This window comes from Euprymna scolopes, chromosome 43 (assembly GCF_053919585.1).
Source record: "Euprymna scolopes isolate OS-2025 chromosome 43, ASM5391958v1, whole genome shotgun sequence".
Classification (NCBI taxonomy): domain Eukaryota; kingdom Metazoa; phylum Mollusca; class Cephalopoda; order Sepiida; family Sepiolidae; genus Euprymna; species Euprymna scolopes.
In genome coordinates, this window is record NC_136524.1 from 35,339,486 (window position 1) to 35,357,710 (window position 18,225).

The following is an 18,225-nucleotide window of genomic DNA, read 5'->3' on the forward strand; positions in this document are numbered from 1 at the left end:
CTACTGAATTGTCATGTCACAGTAGTGAACATATCCAAAAATTACAAAGAATGATAAGGTAGAAAATTAATTATTAATGAAAACTGTTTTCGAATACAATTAGTGAAAATTGAGTTTTGCTAAATTGGCCAAAGATTTTCAGTTTTCAGAAAATATTTACCTCCCTTATATTACGACTCAAACTTTTTTCAAAACTCAATTTTTGCAATTGTCTTTGAAAACTTTTCATTAATTAATTTCCTACCTTATCGTTTTTTGTAATTTTTTTGGATATGTTCATTACTGCTACATGACAGTTCAGTAGATACTATTAGTTTGACGTGAAATTCAATTTTTGAATTTTGCTATAATTAAGGAAATAAAGAACCGAATTACGTTTATTTCCAAAATCTTTATTTTAAAACATACATTAAATGAATAAAAACAACTATTTGAATAGATTTTTATGAAGTTGTGTTTTTGGTATAATTTAAATATTTCATTATTTATTTGCGGATTATCCTTATCCTGATAGTTGTCGTTTCACGACGTTTCGGCTAAATAATCCTCTGGCTTTTGTCAGGTGCTTAACCGCGACCAGATAGGAATGTTGAGTCTCTTAACTGTATCTGCCTTCCATAGTTGTTGTCTCATCTTGGCCAATTAATCCTCTGGCCAGCTTTGGGTAGGATTGAAACCCCGATCTTCAGACAATGCTCACCTGGAACCGTAGAGACTTCACGCCTCTATCCACTGTGCCACGGGCCCCAAAGGTTCCAGGGGAACATTCTCTGAATATGGCGGTTTCAATCCTACCCAAGCAGGCCAGAGGATTAGTTGGCCAAAACGTGGTGAGACAACAACAACAACAACTATGGAAGGTAGTAATTACTGGGGACATGGTTACAAGATTCCGCATTTGTATCTCTTCATGATTAATCAACTGAAGAAGGCCTGAGGAGGAGTTGGCTGAAACATGATGAATCAATAACTATGAGGATGAGGATAACAGTCCACAAAAGAATGAATATCTGACCGCATTGTTTAACAAGGTTTGAGGATTCTATGACTTGTGATGAAAACAGTAACCAGTTAAGATTTAAAAATTTTTTTTTTTTTTTTACATTTTAATAAACTTTTAAATTGTAATTACTGGGGATAGGGTTACAAGACTCAGTATTCTTATCCCGTTGTGGTTAACCACCTGATGATGGTCACAGGATGGATCGTCCGAAACGTAGTGAAACAACAACTATGAAGAGAATAACAATCAACAAAAAAAAAAAAAAAATGAAAACACATATCACATCAGTTTTAAATACTTATATATATATATATATATATATATATATATATATATATATTTTTTTTTTTTTTTTTTTACTCTTAAGTTTGATTGAAAAAAAAAAAATGCTCACGGTTAGATTGCCTAATAAAAAATTGGCAGTTATTGACACTACTTAATAAAGTATTCCTAATCACATGTTATTATTCTCCAAGTTATTTCCTAAAAGGATAGTATTAAAAAATGGAGCATAGCAGTGAAGAAATCACTTTAGAGAGCAATTAGATGTTGGAATAATGGAGGGTTTGTGCAGTTGTATTTTAGTTTGTTTTTTTTTTTTGTTTTTTTATCAGTGATGTTTGTTAGAAAAAAATTAAAAAAAAAAAAAACTGTTATTGGGATGAGCAGAGATTCTGTGTGTTTGGTATGGGAATTTTTCTTTTTGTATGGCACTTGTCCGGAATTTCCCTTATATTAAAAAACAAGAATAAATAAATATCTTTATGGTGTGCATACCCATGACAGAAAAGATCATACACCAAAAATCACAAATTGATCAAGTAGTTTTATTACTAAATAAGAAAGTTAAATTTTTTTTACTAAATGAATAGTACACCGCCATCTTGAAAACAAGGGAAATAACTGCTAATAATTCAAATTTGTGAGATTTCAGAAAGCCATTCTTAAACACGAAGATATTGGAACAATTATATCTGCTTGAAAAAAGTTTTATTTTTTAAAAAGAAAATCAATTTGATCAATTGACGTGATTTTTGGAATATGATATTTTCTGTCATGGCTATGACAGTTAATTTAAAAAAATAAAAGTGCTTGTCCAGAATTTCTCCTATATTAAAGAGAAGAAAAAAAATCTGTAAGATGTACATCTTACAGATTTTTTTTTCTTTTTAATATAGAAGAAATTCTGAACAAGCACTTTTTATTTATTTTATTTTTTTTGTTTTAGTACTTGTACAGTTTAATCAAGACATTAAAAAATTAAAATATTGAAAAGTTTAAATTTTACGTATCTGTTATGGAATGAAGTTCTCTGGAAAATTTTTTTACTTAATTTCATCAAGTAGTTTTTTTTTTTTTTTTTTTTTTTTTTTTTTTTTTTTACAGTGAAAAAACAATTTGTTATGATACCAAGCAAAAGGTTTGATTTTTTTTTTAGAAGAAAAGCTAGTATTAAAGATGGGGAGGGAGTGTCGCCACTTTAGATGGAGTTATCTCCCCGTGCCGTTTATAAAAATCAAACAAAATTTTAAAAAACATCAAAGATGTCTGCCTTCAACGCGCTCTCATAAAAACGTGTTTTTCCGCTGTAAAAAAAAAAAAAACTACTCGATTAAATTAAGTGAATTTTTTTTTTTGATCTTCAGTTCATGACGGATACATACAATATAACCTTTTTTTTTTATATTTTCATTTTTTAATGTCTTGATTAAACTGTACAAGGACCTTTTTTAGTTATAAGTTATAAAAATATACCAAAGTTTGTAATGAATAAATTAAACTAACTTGCAAAATCCTCAGAATCTATCGATTTGAAATGTATACTATAAAAGAACTAATATTCAGTTTATAAGAATTTTTGACTATAAGAATCTGTATATACAGACACGTTGCTAATTGATATGTTTGTTTCACAGGCTCAGTTAGGCGTCATGGTGAGTTGGGGAAAATATGGTTCTTATATTCTATCCCTTTCCCCTGGAAAACTGAACAAATTTTAATTTTTAAATCGATAATTGCGACAATGGTGCCTTACTACTCATGCTATTTGACAATTAGAGGTTTTTTGGTTTTTTAATTTTTTTTTTTATTTAATCAAAAATGACTTATGCTTTATTCATTTCATTTTATTTTCCTTTTTCGTGCCCCCCCTCTCCATTTTTTTATTTGGGCTTTAGCGGAATTCCTTATTTCCCATTTTCCTTCAAAAAAAAAAAAAAAAAAGGATGGGCATTGAAAGTAATATTGGTTCTTATTTAGAATTCAGCTTAATTCAAAATGTAAGTTTAGTAAAGCAATTCAATGCAGATTAAAAAAATAAATAAATAAATAAAAATTGTTTATAAATCAAAGAGCTTTTCGACATAATCACATCTTCATCAAGATAGACACATTAATTCAAAAAAAAGAAAAATATAACTCTTTATGATGCATGTATCCATCATGGAACAGATGTCATATTCCAAAAATAATTTAAATTGATCAAATAGTTTTGTTTTTTAAATCAGATTTTATTATGAAGCTATAGGCTATTTTTTGATCGACCATTGTTTATAAATAATGGAGATAAATCAATTTGAACTCTCGAGATTAAAATCGGTCTTGTAATAAATACAATTTACTCTTAAAATTGTAAAAAAGAAGACAAGAATAAAAAAAATTTCTGTATATTTAAAAAATATGTGATTTTCGAAATATATCTTCATTCTATGATGTACATAGATAAAATATTTTTTTCTGTATTTTTTGTTTTCTAATTAAGTTTAGTTTTGAATAAACATTTTGTAACCAAAATGTAAAAAAAAAAATTTATCGCTGAAATGGTCAGTATTTGTTAATTGGTAAAGCAATGTAATATATTCAGTTAAAATTCAGTGATCATCTTTACGAATAGATAACACCATGAAAGTGTAAATGAAGGAAAAAAAATTGAGGCAGTTAGTATTTTAATACACAGTATAATCACATTGACACACCAATCACCATTAGATCACTGAAGTTACACAATGTTAAACCTGAACAGTACTTAAAAGGGGTGACCATTTGGGAATTCCAGTTGCTGTATGTGCTCTGAGGTTTGGAAAGGAATGGGCGCAGTCAGTCTATTCTTGACATGCTACATGAAATATGCAGCACTTTCATGACCCTGGAGTTATAGGACTCCTCCATAATCCTTCAGTATTTAAAACTTTAAAAGATTTCTGCTGATAGCTGCTTTTTGGTTCTTGTCCAAAAATTAAAAAAAAAAAAAAATCTGTAGGAGTTATGTACCTGTAACGAAGCGAAATTATCATATTCCAAATATTATGTAAATTGATCAGGTAGTTTTGTTTTTAATCAAGAAATTCAAATTTTAGGAGTAAACAAAAAGGGACCGTCTTGCATCAGATCTTGTAGAAACAAAAGCGGATAACTTGCAAGATCAGCGCTGTAATGCCTAAGATTTCCCATTAATCAGTTAAAATCATTTAAAAATGATTTTTTTTTTTTTTTTATAAAAATAAAACTACTTGATCAATTTAGGTGATTTTTGGAACATGGTCTTTTTTTTTTTTTCTATCATCAGATTTTTTTTTTTTTTTTACTAATGAAAACTTTAGACCAATATTTTAATAAATACTGAAAATATATAGTTTAAGTATATAATTCTGATTTTATTTATATTTTCATTGTCCACCCCTATTTATTTATCTTGGGCATTTGGTACCAATTTTGGTTTATTCTTCTTCCAAATCTTTTTCTGATTAATATATAATATACAATTTTTTTTTTAATCACTTTTTCCAAAAATAGACAAAGTAAATATTTAAAAAATCGTTTAGAAGACTAAAAGAATTCAGCTAAGATAAATGTTATGACTCTTGGATGAGAGTAGCATTTATTTTCTGAATATTTGTTATATATATATATATATATATAGTATAATAATTCTCTGAGTTCCAAATATCAAGTTTTCTCAGTTGGTCATTTATTACTTTTCAAAATACATCGGTAAACACTGTATGTTTTTCGAGCTGAATAAACATGTTACATTGAATAAAAACACGAAAAATATTTGGTAGAAAAGTAACTTATCTTGCCTTTGATAACATTTATTTGTTATATATTTGTTTTTGACAACTTTTTCGAATCTGTGCACAGTAATACAAACCCAATTACGTTAATGAAATGAATTGTAAGACCACGAGTGAACGCGCGTTTTTTTTTTTTTTAGTTTAGTTTCATATATATATTTATATATATATATATATATATATATATATATATATAAAAATAAGTATTTTTAAATTTTATCTTTCTAGCTTTAAAAGATAGTTTAAAAATTTTATCAGCCGGCATAATTTATTTTTAAATATTGAAAAATTTCAGGAAAATTAATTTTTGCTAAATTTTTAAAACATGTGTGTCAACAGCTTAAAAAAATCGTGTTTTAAAGAGTCGATGTTGTCTCGCATTTTCATTAGTTTTGTATGCTGTAAAAAAATTTTTTTTAATATTAGCAATTTATTTGAAGCTTCTTCTTTTGAATGGTAAAACATTTAGGATGATAATATTGAATTAAATTATAGTTACATCGTGTTAAATACAGGGGGGGGGAGCACGTTAAAACTTACTTTGCTGAATGGAGATGGTGTAAAATCTTCTTTTTTTTTTTTTTTTTTTTTTTTTTACTGCATTATAATTCTTTATCTTTCGGAAATGAAAATACTGTCACTTTTTGGTCCTTTACCATAATTTCCTCAGCAATTTGGAACGATGCACCGTGAAGGCATTTTAATAAAAAAAGAAATATTACACTGACTTCAAGACGTTACGAGTGCCTACCGGTGTCACCGGTATGGACTATCCGTGATGACGTCAGCAGATTAAATTATTTTTGCCCACCGGCCATCTTGTCTTTTAAGACGGTCTTGCTTTTATGCACGTAGTAATTATTAATTAATTATATATATATATATATATATATATATATATATTTAAAGGAGATTAGAATAATAGTCTAAAGAGCTAAGTGTATTTTAATGTAATAGTGAAATTACTAGTTTAATTAAAATACAGGAAATGCTCGTTGTAATTTAGATATATAATAAGCTCGATAGTTAAATGTCCTAGAGCTAATTCAATATTAAGTAATGTGATTTATAATTTAAAAATTTAAAAAAATTTTTTAAATTTAAAAATCAAATTTTAATTAAATTAAAAATCAGTTTCATAAGAAGGAATAACAACAACAAAGTCAATTATCTGTACGATCGTTTCGGAAATCCGTGCTTTTTATTTGTGGTATACATGAAGTCACGTAGAACAATTATACATAGTTTTTTGGTAAGCACGGTCTCCTCATCAGCAAATTTAGGAGGATTTCTATTGAATTGAAAAGACACCAAAAATAAACCTAGCATTAAAAGTAAGGCAGATGAATCTTTTAGTTTTTCTTTTTTTGAAATCAGGAACTGTATTTAAAGTAGTCATTTAGATGTTTGCTATAGCTTTTTATTTAATAAAAAATTCAGATGAACATATCTCAACAAAAAAAAATAAAAAGCTATAGCAAACATCTAAATGACTACTTTAAATACAGTTCCTGATTTCAAAAAAAGAAAAACTAAAAGATTCATCTGCCTTACTTTTAATGCTAGGTTTATTTTTGGTGTCTTTTCAATTCAATAGAAATCCTCCTAAATTTGCTGATGAGGAGACCGTGCTTACCAAAAAACTATGTATAATTGTTCTACGTGACTTCATGTATACCACAAATAAAAAGCACGGATTTCCGAAACGATCGTACAGATAATTGACTTTGTTGTTGTTATTCCTTCTTATGAAACTGATTTTTAATTTAATTAAAATTTGATTTTTAAATTTTAAAAATTTTTTTAAATTTTTAAATTATAAATCACATTACTTAATATATATATATATATATATGTAAGGGTAGCATTGTTTTAAGATCACACTGTCAATAAAATGTGTTGTAGATATTTTCACTCTTCAATCCAAATGAAGTTTTAATACCTTACCTTGTTTACATTTGCCATATAATAATATCAGGTTGACAAAGTTCTTGCAATTAACTTTTAAATTCAGATGAACATATCTCAACAAACAAAAATTTATTAATCAAAATACGCATCATCAGAATGAACACACTTGGACAATGCAAATCAAGTGTATTTATGCCAGAAATGTAAAAATCTTGCTTTTTAGTGGCAATGAAGTCGCTTAAGGTTTTGAAGCATTTCTTATGCAGAAAAGATGTCTAGATCTTTGGAAAAAAAAATGGTAGTCTGTAGGTGAGAGGTCTTGAGAGCATGGCGGATGAGGCAGTTTCATCCAACTTCTGCAGGGTAGGTTTAGCAACATGCAGTTTGACATTGTTGTAAAGAATTGGGCCTTTTCTGTTAACTAATGCTGGGTGTTGTTGTCGAAGTTTCTGATGCATTTCATCCATTTGTTGACAGTACTTTGCCGCCATAATAGTTTTGCTTACATTTAAAAAAAAAACTAATGGATGAGACCAATCGCAGACCACTAAATAGTCAACATGACCTTCTTTCGGTGCAACTCTGGCTTCGAGAAGTGTCACGCAGCTACATCAGCACCTAATCACTGAGCTGAGCATCGCCAGTTGTCATAAAGAATCCACCTTGTATCGCAAGTCACAACCTGGTCAAGAAATGGGTAGTTCTTATTGTGCAAAAGAAGGGAAGATGACACTTCATAACAGTGTTTCTTTTGGTTGTTTGATTTGTGAAGCACCCATTTATCAAGTTTTTTTGTCTTTCCAATCTCTCTCAATTGGTTGGAAATCATTGTATACATTACGTCTAATTCAGAAGCATTTTTCAAACAGTTGTGTATGGATTGGCTTCAACTAAGGCTCTTAATTGATCATCGTCAACATCCGATGGCTGACCACTATGCCCATCATCTTCAAAAACTCTCATAGTCGCCATGAATTTTCTTAAACCACCATTGTGCTGTACTTTCAGTAATGGTTCCTGGTCCAAATACTTTATTGATATCATGAGCTGTTTCAGAAATTTTTTGGCCTAGCTTGAATTGAAATAAGAAAATTGTACAAATTTGCTTTTTTTTTTTTTTTTTTTTTTTTTTTTTAAATCAAGTTGACACATCGGTTCTCATTAGACTACCGAAGTTAAGCAACACTGAACCTAAGCAGTACCAGATGGGTGACCATTTGGGAATACTAGGTGCTGTATGTAGAACGACGTCGACACCTCTGCATGTACTGCATTAACCAGGATATACATAAGACTGGGGACTTCTTGTGAATTTGATATTCCTTAGAAACTTCCTCCTTTGCCTGTTCAACTTGCTTTGCCTGTTCAACTTGCTCAATGTGAATTGAATGCTGCTGGCTTGAAACAATGTAGAAAAGTTTTCGGATAGATCAATTTTTTTTTTTTTTTTTTTTTCCCCCCCATTTTTTTTTTTTTTTTTAACTTTGACTATTTTCCTCCTACCTATAGCTGTAGTCTTTTCAAGACTAGGATCGATGACCATATCTTGTGTTAATCATCTTTTTTGTTCTTTTTAGCTCCTTATATAAGTGGTTTCGTATCTTGTCTGGAGTGATTTTTATTAAAAGGAAAGAAATATCTTAAGTTTGTTCATTTAAAGTTTATCAAATGTATTTTAATTTTACTTAATCTTTATTCAACATTATTAAATGAAAAAAGAAAATGTTAATTAGCAAAGGAAAGCTGTATTTCTATATTTACATACAAATATTTGCAAAAAAAAAACTAAAAGAAATGTTTTAAAAAAAAAAGGAACGCTGGTAAACTTTAAAAAAAAATTCATAAAAGTAAAAACAAAACAATTACGATAATAATGGCAATTAGAATATGATTTTGGTGCAGTTGTAATTTTGTTTGCACTTCACATTGTTTTGTTAAAGTTTATCAATTTTTTATTTTATTGACATTGTTACTCTTAAAAATGTACATATAAAACAAATATCTTTATTCCTAGCAAGTATACCCAACATTGCCTGGGATCACAAATAAAAATTTTTTTTAAATGTAGAGGTTAAAGTTTGTATCTCTTCATTTTGAAAGTTTCTCTTTACCTACGTTAATCTGCTTCTCCATATATCTCTTTCCTCCTTCGCTGTTTAGTTTTCAAATCCCTCTCACCTTTGTTTGTTCCGCCCAGCTTTCTTTTGTTTTAAAAATGTGTCATTCATCTTTCCTTTGTATAAATCATTAACATTTCTATATTCCCATGAATAAATATATAAGCAAGTAGTTATAAAAAAAAAAAAAAAATTGCTTCAATTTCTATATATAGGATGCGGCAGAAATATCTCCTACATTTTCACATGCGATCTTTCCAGTTGTGCTTGTGCAATTTCTGTCATCATGCCATCCTAACTTGAATGAACTCAGAAATGTGTTGCAGCTAGATTCACCATTCTTTAAAAACATTTCTATAGTAAAAGCACGATGTGAACCAGTCCGAACCATATTGCTTGATGAGGGTAGCTAAAAAAAAAAAAAAAAATACCAAGTTATTTCTAACTTGCCTTTTTTTTTTTTTTTTTTTTTTAACCTAATAATATTAGCTAAATGAAAACATTGTTATCATTTGCATAAGTAAGTCCAAGTTTAAAATGTGGGAGGTATTTCTGTCTTACCCCAAATTTACTCAAGAAAAAAAAAAGTTCATTATCAGTAATTAATAATTTAGAGCATGATTATCAAAAAAAAAAAAAAAAAATTTTTCATTTACCAATGGGACAGGCACCTATCTCTATATTACGTAATATGGAGTAGCTCAAAGCTCCTTAATAGTTTAATAAGGAGCAGTGTATGAGTTCTAGTATTATAAAAGTGTTGGTACTATAGTCTTCATGTAATCTTGAGACATTTTTCCTTGTATGTAAACGAGTGATGATGAATCTGTTAATTCTTAGTTGCGACAAATCTATTCAGGCAGGATCCAAATTTGTAATGGGCAGAATTTATATTTTGGTGTTGCCTGCTGCGAATAAGGACATTTTCTTTCTCTTATTCTCGTGTTCAACAACTTTTTTCTTTCATATAAAGCCCAACTGGTGTGTTGCCTTGGACAGCTTTTTGTCAGCTGACTTTGCTGGATGAATAAAAATGGTCATCCTCACAGGAAACGATATGTCTCTCCTTCCTTGCCGCCTCACACATTATCCGATAAAAATATATCTGAAATATTTCTCTTGCACACTGTTAGCTAAAAGTAGATTTGAAAAAAAGGATCTTGTCTCATGATTGTATTTTTTTTATTCAAAATATTTGGTTTTTAGAATTCTTTTGACGTTTTCTCTTCCTATCATTTTTTTCTATCTATCATTTTTTTCTATCTATCATTTTTTTCTATCTATCATTTTTTTCTATCTAGCATTTTTTTCTATCTAGCATTTTTTTCTATCTATCATTTTTTTCTATCTATCATTTTTTTCTATCTATCATTTTTTTCTATCTAGCATTTTTTCTATCTAGCATTTTTTCTATCTAGCATTTTTTCTATCTAGCATTTTTTTCTATCTAGCATTTTTTTCTATCTATCATTTTTTTCTATCTATCATTTTTTTCTATCTATCATTTTTTTCTATCTAGCATTTTTTTCTATCTAGCATTTTTTTCTATCTAGCATTTTTTCTATCTAGCATTTCCTCTATCTTTTTTTTTATGATAGTTTGGTGCAATAAAAAGTGTCTACTTGATGACAGCTTATGTTTATAAATTCAGAATCGCCTATTTCTCTTTAACCTAGTTTTTTTTTTTTTTTTTTTTTTTTTCCCGCACATCATCCTCCTCAAATGAATACAAACATTCTATTATTTTCCCTGATATATTTTTCCAGTCAGAATTATTTCTAGAAAGAACATTAAATACTTACCGAAGGGACCACATGAAGGTTACCAACATCCTAAATGAAACTAATTTTTATGGAACAAACTGGATTCGAACTTGGAACACCCAGTTTATTAGACCGTGTTGTTAACCTCTGGGCCACCGTCACCTCCCTGTTTTGGTGCAAGGGATCCGTCATATATGTAATTTGTTTATATACAAGAGTAAACCCTGATATGGATTGTTAAATTCACAATATTTTCTGGAAAAGAAAGCAATTTTTATATGAGCTGTTAATTGGATGCCTATTTACTCTGAAATTGTTGGGATTCGAGTCCATATTTACTACTGATATAACAGCCTGTTTTCCGTTTCCAACTTTATATATTGCTAATCTATATAATAATTCCATAGTACCCTTGTGTCCCGGTTTCCAGATTATAAATTATTCGATTGGGAGATCCTATTTATTAAAAAGGAGGACAGGCGGCAACAACATACCACAAACATTAAATTAGTATATAAATATGCAAATTTAATGTTCACAGCATGCTACCACCCTCCACTCCCTCCAATTACCGAAGATGCAATATAAAAAAAAAAAAATTATAAATGATATCACTTTTGGGCAGTATGCGCAACTAAAATATAACTTAGGTCTTTTGGCTGGGATCAAAGAGTAGTATCTGTTCTACTAACTAAATTGCTTAAATAGTTTTACAGTTTTAATAGGACTACAATAATATCAGTCTCCATTCACGCTGAACATCCAGAGAATGCCTAGCAGCAATAAATATGAAAGATGCCGCTGTGGAATTTCCACAGGTCCCGCTAGTTATGATTATCTTTGTATCTGCTATGGGCAAATAGCTCCATTGCCTTGTAGATGTCTTCATAAAGGCGGAGGCTAAGGTAATAAACCCTGGAAAAAAAATCTGGCTTGAAGACATTTTTTTTGTTGTTTTTGTTAATTTTTTTATTTTTTTTATTTGTTTTTTTTTTATTTGTTTCTTTTAATTAAGTTTTTAATACATAGTTAAAATCTCTTTTAATTTTATTTTTCATGGTTTGCATTTAATTTATGTGTTACTGTATGACTTATTTTATATTTTTGAGTTTTTTTTTTTAATAAGATATTTTTGTTTGTTTGTTTGTTTGTTTCTATTTTTCTATTTTCTTTTTCTTTTTTTTTCTTTTTTCTTTACTTTTTTTCCTTTCACCAGATATTCTCTCCACAATCATGAATCGGTAAATTGTCTTAAATACAAATCAGCAGCAGCAGCTAAAAAAAATTTTTTTTTAATTTTAAAGCCCAACTTATAATTTAGAGATATCTGATAGGTCATATTTTTCAAGTGTAACTTTTAAATTCAATGAATTAAGATTTTAAATAACAAACCTGATTCAACTACATGGAAAGGGGAAAAGAAAGGGTAAGATTTAAAATCCTTCAACTCTCGGCTTTTAATTGCTTTTTGTGTATTTTTGGGCCGTTTGGAGCTGCTGCATAAATGAACCCAGCAAATCAATACTTGCATAGATTTGACCTTTTATTTTTTAATCCTGTGATTTCCTTTTCATTTAATCTTAAATCAATAATTTATGACAGTTCAAAGTTGAATAAACTTTATTTGATCATCTAATCAACAAGAAAAAAATCTTTAGACCATGGTATTTCAAAGCTTAATGTTTCTCATCAGGGGAGCAGAGAAAAGCTAGGTTTAATATATATATATATATATTATAAGAATGTTGGCTTACAAATAAAAAAATAGGTATAAAGACTGAATATATAAAAAAATACAGAAAAAATGGAATATATATATAAGATGACAATATTTATTTTATGTGTATATATATATTCATTGATTAGATTGGTAGAAATACAACAATGCTCAATCATTTAAAATCATTGCAAATATTAAAAATGAGAGCATAATATTTATTAATGGTTTTGCAGAAGATCGAATCAACTTGAAACTTTAAATGAAATAGTTAAATGTCACTAGCTTATAATTTTTTTGTTTCTCTTTTATGAAGCCATGGTCATAAAACCGTTAGCAGTAGACAGAGGCTGCTAAGCTAATTAGGGAATGCGTAAAACTTAGGAATATCATAATAGTTAGACAATACAGAACTCTGTAAATGTGACAGTGATACATGTTCATTCACACAATTCTGAGGCAGCACGTTCAAACTTGCAGAACACAATGCGAAAAGATATCACCGGTATATATCTTGGCAAACAGATTATACAGAGGGTCTAATGTATATCGCCACAGGTTTGGTTTGTTTGGCTGTACCACAGGGCAGTATTTAAGCATTGCAGTGAGACAAAAACTATGAAATAATCTGTAGGCAACAGAAGCAACTGTTACATTACGGCGAGTAGACAGCAGATCTAAACCAAGCAGATCCAATACACGTGTATTCTTTGTTTGAACAAGTAGAGTGTTCTGGTAATCGACAATATTTCCAATGAGATTTTACTTAGTTTCACTAGGTATTGTTTTGTGAGAACAACTAATGCAATTTGTTGTATGGACACATAAGGCATCTTTGCTCAGTAGTTGCCTAGCTTTACTTTTAAATCTTTCTGCAAATTTGATACATATGAGCGATAAATACTCTAAATAATATATTTGAATGAGTAGAATTATGGCCCCCCCCCTACTAGTATTCCAGCGCTGTTAATGTTTACCCATTTATTTTTTATTATCGCTTATGTTTTAAGTTCATGTTTTGAAACACGATGTAAATTAAATCTATGACATCACGCCAAAATATTTTATCTTATTTTATTTTTTCTTATAAATCCAAATAGCTGTGTTGCTTGAATATCAGGCGGGAGATTTTGTGGTTTCAATTTTCAGTTGTAGCATCTGTTTAATTTCTTGGGAATTTATTATCTTACTATTAAAAAGCAATATTTTCTGTTTCTAAAAATAGTTAAGACCTCTGATATTTTTAAATGAGATAAATTTCACAGTGTATTTATTTTACAAAAAAATAAAAAATTGTGACCAACGGAAAATCTCTTTATATAAGCTAGTTGAATATGAGTGTATGACTGACGCCAATGCATTTTTAATTTTTTTTTAATACCTGAAATCCATTTTTTTTTTTTTTTTTTTTTTTTTTATAACATATAAACCTTTATTTTCTGGGTAATGGTAAAAATTGTATTTTTTAGGTTTGTTTTTTAAATTTTATTTTGAGTCATCTTCTCTCCCCAAGGGAACTGGAAATACTCGCAACCCTTGTTGTGCTTCAACTCCTAATAATTGTCTTCTGCTGGGAAGTACATTATTTGCTGTCATTTTTTTTTTTTTTTTTTTTTTCCAAACAAAACGCCTGCTTCTTGTGGTTTGAAGGGAAAATAACTTGTCTTTAAATTTTTTTTTATTTATTTATTTTTTTATTATGATTTGTGCAAATGCATATTTTTTAATTCAAGTATAAAGTAACTGAAAAAAAAAAGTTTCAATTCATGTCTTTGCAAAGGATTTTAACTTAAAGCTCATAGACCAACCAAATAATTACCTTTAACTAAATACAAATAGATATAATAATCCTGATGTCACTTTTCTGAACTTGTTCCACTCATATTTTATTTCTACTGATGCTATTGAATCCTCCCTCTCCTCTTCTTGATTTCGTTTGATAACATCTCCTTGAAAAGAAATGATTCATTCTCAGATGACTCTCCTTCAATCCTAACTCTAAATCAGGAGCTTCAAAGATCAATGGTTTTCCAAAAGATACCAGCAATAGCAGAAGACTGAAGACCCCCCCCCCTTCACTCACCCTCAACACAACAGGGATTCCTAGTTTTTTTTAATGTCCTTCCAGACAATTTGATAGCACACCTAGCATACTCACGACCACTGCGACTACATGGACTTTAACTCTATGCATATGCTCCAAGGCCAATGGAGCATGATTCCTATACTATTCACATTCTTGTCCCAGTAATTATAATAAGTAACAAGACTATTGCAAATTTCATAGTTGTATCGTTCAACTATTGTGCGTTCTGTGAACCCAGACCCGACAATGTTAGTGTAACTCCCTTGATCATGGTTGTGGCATCCACACTAAGTTGATTGAACTGGCTCTTTCTAACAAGTTCACCATGTCTAGAAGTCATTCTCATGATGGCTGTGCCATTTTCTTTGCAGTTATGCCCACGGGTGTTAGACACATGGAGATGAGAAATATGCTCAGGGTTGTTGTTGTTGGTGAGATGGTTAATAATTTGTTGGCATTTATCAAGTCTATTGTTAAACGCTAGAGCTTTAATAAATTAAAGCCCAGAAAAGGATATCAAGAATATCTACCAAGTGTGACCTGAGCTTTTTTTTTTTTTTTTTTTTCCCCCAAAATATATATATATATATATTTTTTTTTTTTTTTTTTTTTTTTTTCAAAATATATATTTTTTTAAATATATAAATTTGTTTTTTCAAAGTATGTATTTTTTTTCTAAAATATGTATTTTATTTGGAAATATTTTAAATATTTAAAAAAACTTTTTTAATGTTTTTCTTCAAAATTTTTAAATATATTTAAAAAATACATAGTTTAAATATGTATTTTTTTTTAAATATATATTTTTAAATAATTGTTGAAATATATACATTTTTTTTCTCAAAATATATAATTTTAATTATTTTAAAAATATTTTGAAATACTTTTTCACAATATATACATTTTTTTTTTTTTTTTTACAGTATATAGGGAGCATTTTTCAAAAAACGATTTTTTTTTTAACACTAACACATTTTTTAATTTAAATTTGAAAGCTAAATTTTATTAAATTTTTCAAAGGTTTGAAGACCCTTATGAAGAAACAAATGCATTTGTTTTAGTACTATATGCTAATTGCATATTTTCTGTTGCTGTATTTATAGTTAATAAATTTCCAAAGAAAAAAAAAAGCACCTACTAAAATCCATGCTTGAAATTGAGATCTTTGCATCTTAAATTTAACAATAAGCAGCTGTACTATTTGTACTCCCTATATGTCTTGTAATGATAAACATTCTAATTGTCCTAATTGAATTAGGTAGCAGCAGCTGTCTATCCTTAAGATTGCATCCATTGAAAAAAATGTTCCTAGGTGGATAAAATATTTTTAAGGAAATAAAATCAAAGTTCTTTTTTGTTTTGTTTTTAAGAAAAAAGATCAATGATCGAAAGAAAAGTTGACAAACTGGAATCAGATACGTCTTTTTTTTTTTTTTTACTTTTTTTTTTTTTTTTTTTTTGTAGGAAGAAAACTATTACAGAACTTAGAAAGGAACTATTTAGGGTATTCTCCACTAGCAGGACACATGTACCGGCTCTGCCCAGTAGAAGTATAACACAAAGCCAGAACAGATTGGGGGGGGGGGGCTCTTATATGAAAACAGATTAAACTATGTTTGTCAGCTCTGTAACCTTATATAAATAAAACAGTTTTACGATAAATAAATAATTAATAATTAAGTTAATCTTAACATTATTTTTATTCTTTGAAATGTTCTTAAATTCGGTATCAAAAGCGAAGATCAGTTTTTTGTATTTATAAAAAAAAAAAAATACAAATTCTTTATTACATAAGATATTGTCTTTCTAGTATTGCTTCATATTTATTCAATATAGCGAATATGACCTATAAACATACACTTGTTTATAAATACTCGTACTATATACATATTCAAAGTTTGAGCAAAAAGGTGCCTTGCTTACAAATTTTCAATAGAATCTGAAAAAGGGCTAGTGACATGTACGATTTGAGAGAATGCACCATCAATTTTAATATTTTTCTTTGAAATTGGCAAAGATCTGGTCTAATTATTCTTTTTGCAGGAGGACAAGTTGGTAAGTTGAATGGTACTTGTAATATTTTGTAAAGAGTTGGGGTTTTTTTGTGTGTGTGCGCGTGCATTGTCGAAATATCCAAAAAATTATAAAAAACGATACAGTAAAAAAAAATAATTAATTAATGAAAATAATTTTCCAAAACTATTTCAAATTGTACAATTTCTTTGCTTTTTTATTAGAGCAAAAAATCCAAATATTGAATTTAATTAAAAACCAATGGTGTCTACTTAATTTTCATGATTAAATTAGTAACATATCCAAAAAAAATACAAAAAAAAAAACCGATAAAGTAAAAAAAATTAATTATTAATAAAAATATTTTTTTTCATGTTGAAATTAGTGACATATCCAAAAATAATGGAAAAACAGTATGATGAAAAATTAATTATTAATGAGAATAGTTTAAATAAATTTCGCATAAAAAGCATGAAGTCAGGAGGTAACTTGCAGTTTATCTTGTTAGAATTTACTGGCGGATATCACTGAATCATGAAATCATCAAAATACATGTTTTATATGATACAGTAAACTACGACATTTGAAAATCGAAATATTGAATTTCTAGTAAAACCAATGGTAGCTACCTGATTGTCGTATCGCAGTAATAAACATATCCAAAAATTAGAAAAAACAATATAGTAGAAAATTAATTATTAATGGAATTAGTTTTCAAAGAAAATTAGCAAAAATTAAGAGTTTTGCTAAAAAAAATTAAACAGGGCAAATCATAAGGGAAGTAATTATTTAAAAAAAAAAAAAAAAAACTTTAAATTACAAACTATGAATTACTTGCTTTTTTTATAAAAAAAAATAAATAAATAAACGAGGTAGTATCGTAACAGGGGACGTAATTATTATTATTTTTTTTTTAATTTAAAATCTTAGTCTCATTCTAAACTATGAGTTATTTCCCTTGTTTTTTTACATCACGTGTCCCAAACAAATATGGCAAAGCGTTTTTGTCAGTAAAGCTTGAAAATGCTTGTCTTATTTAATAATGCAGTTTATGTAACAAATTTCGACATGGCAGTTGAGTAGATAACGTTGTTCTTAGTTGAAATTAACATAAAAATTAAATAGATACCATTAATTTTACATGAAAATTTTTGTTTTTTTTTTATTTTCGTTCTAACGAAGAAGCACCTTTTTTTTTTATGCATCAAAACTTTTCTTTTTTACTTAAAGAAAAATGCTTTCTGACTAAGTATCAAGAACAACTTTGTTCATTAAATTAGGTATTCTAAAATTTTTACCATAACCAACTCGGAGTCATACTAAATCAGAATACATAAAGTGTATCTTGAATAGTTTTGAAGTTTTAGTGGGAGACACACAGACATTTCATAGAAATACTGATAATGAAAAAAAAAGATGCAGTTGACTGAATATTACATTTCCGCATTATTTGTGGTTCTATCTAAATTTTGTTTTGAGAGATTATCGAGACTGATTAGCAGTTTTAGTTTTCTTGTTCTAACTTAAGAGTTGAAACTATTA

The 18,225-nt window shown here is 28.4% G+C and overlaps 1 protein-coding gene across 7 annotated transcripts in view; it reads left to right on the top strand.

Annotated features, from left to right (window-relative positions):
- LOC145268281 (uncharacterized) overlaps positions 1-18,225 on the top strand; it is a 106,615-nt gene that overhangs the window by 87,789 nt on the left and 601 nt on the right. For 3 of the 7 annotated variants that reach the window (XM_080123679.1, XM_080123684.1, XM_080123680.1), the window contains one exon: positions 2,920-2,937. The exons of 2 other annotated variants lie outside the window; for them this stretch is intronic. In XM_080123679.1, the coding sequence (XP_079979805.1) occupies positions 2,920-2,937 (18 nt within the window). Of the gene's footprint in view, positions 1-2,919; positions 2,938-12,083; positions 12,109-18,225 lie in introns of all 7 variants that reach the window. 2 more of the 7 variants (XM_080123682.1, XM_080123683.1) reach the window with 2 other exon arrangements.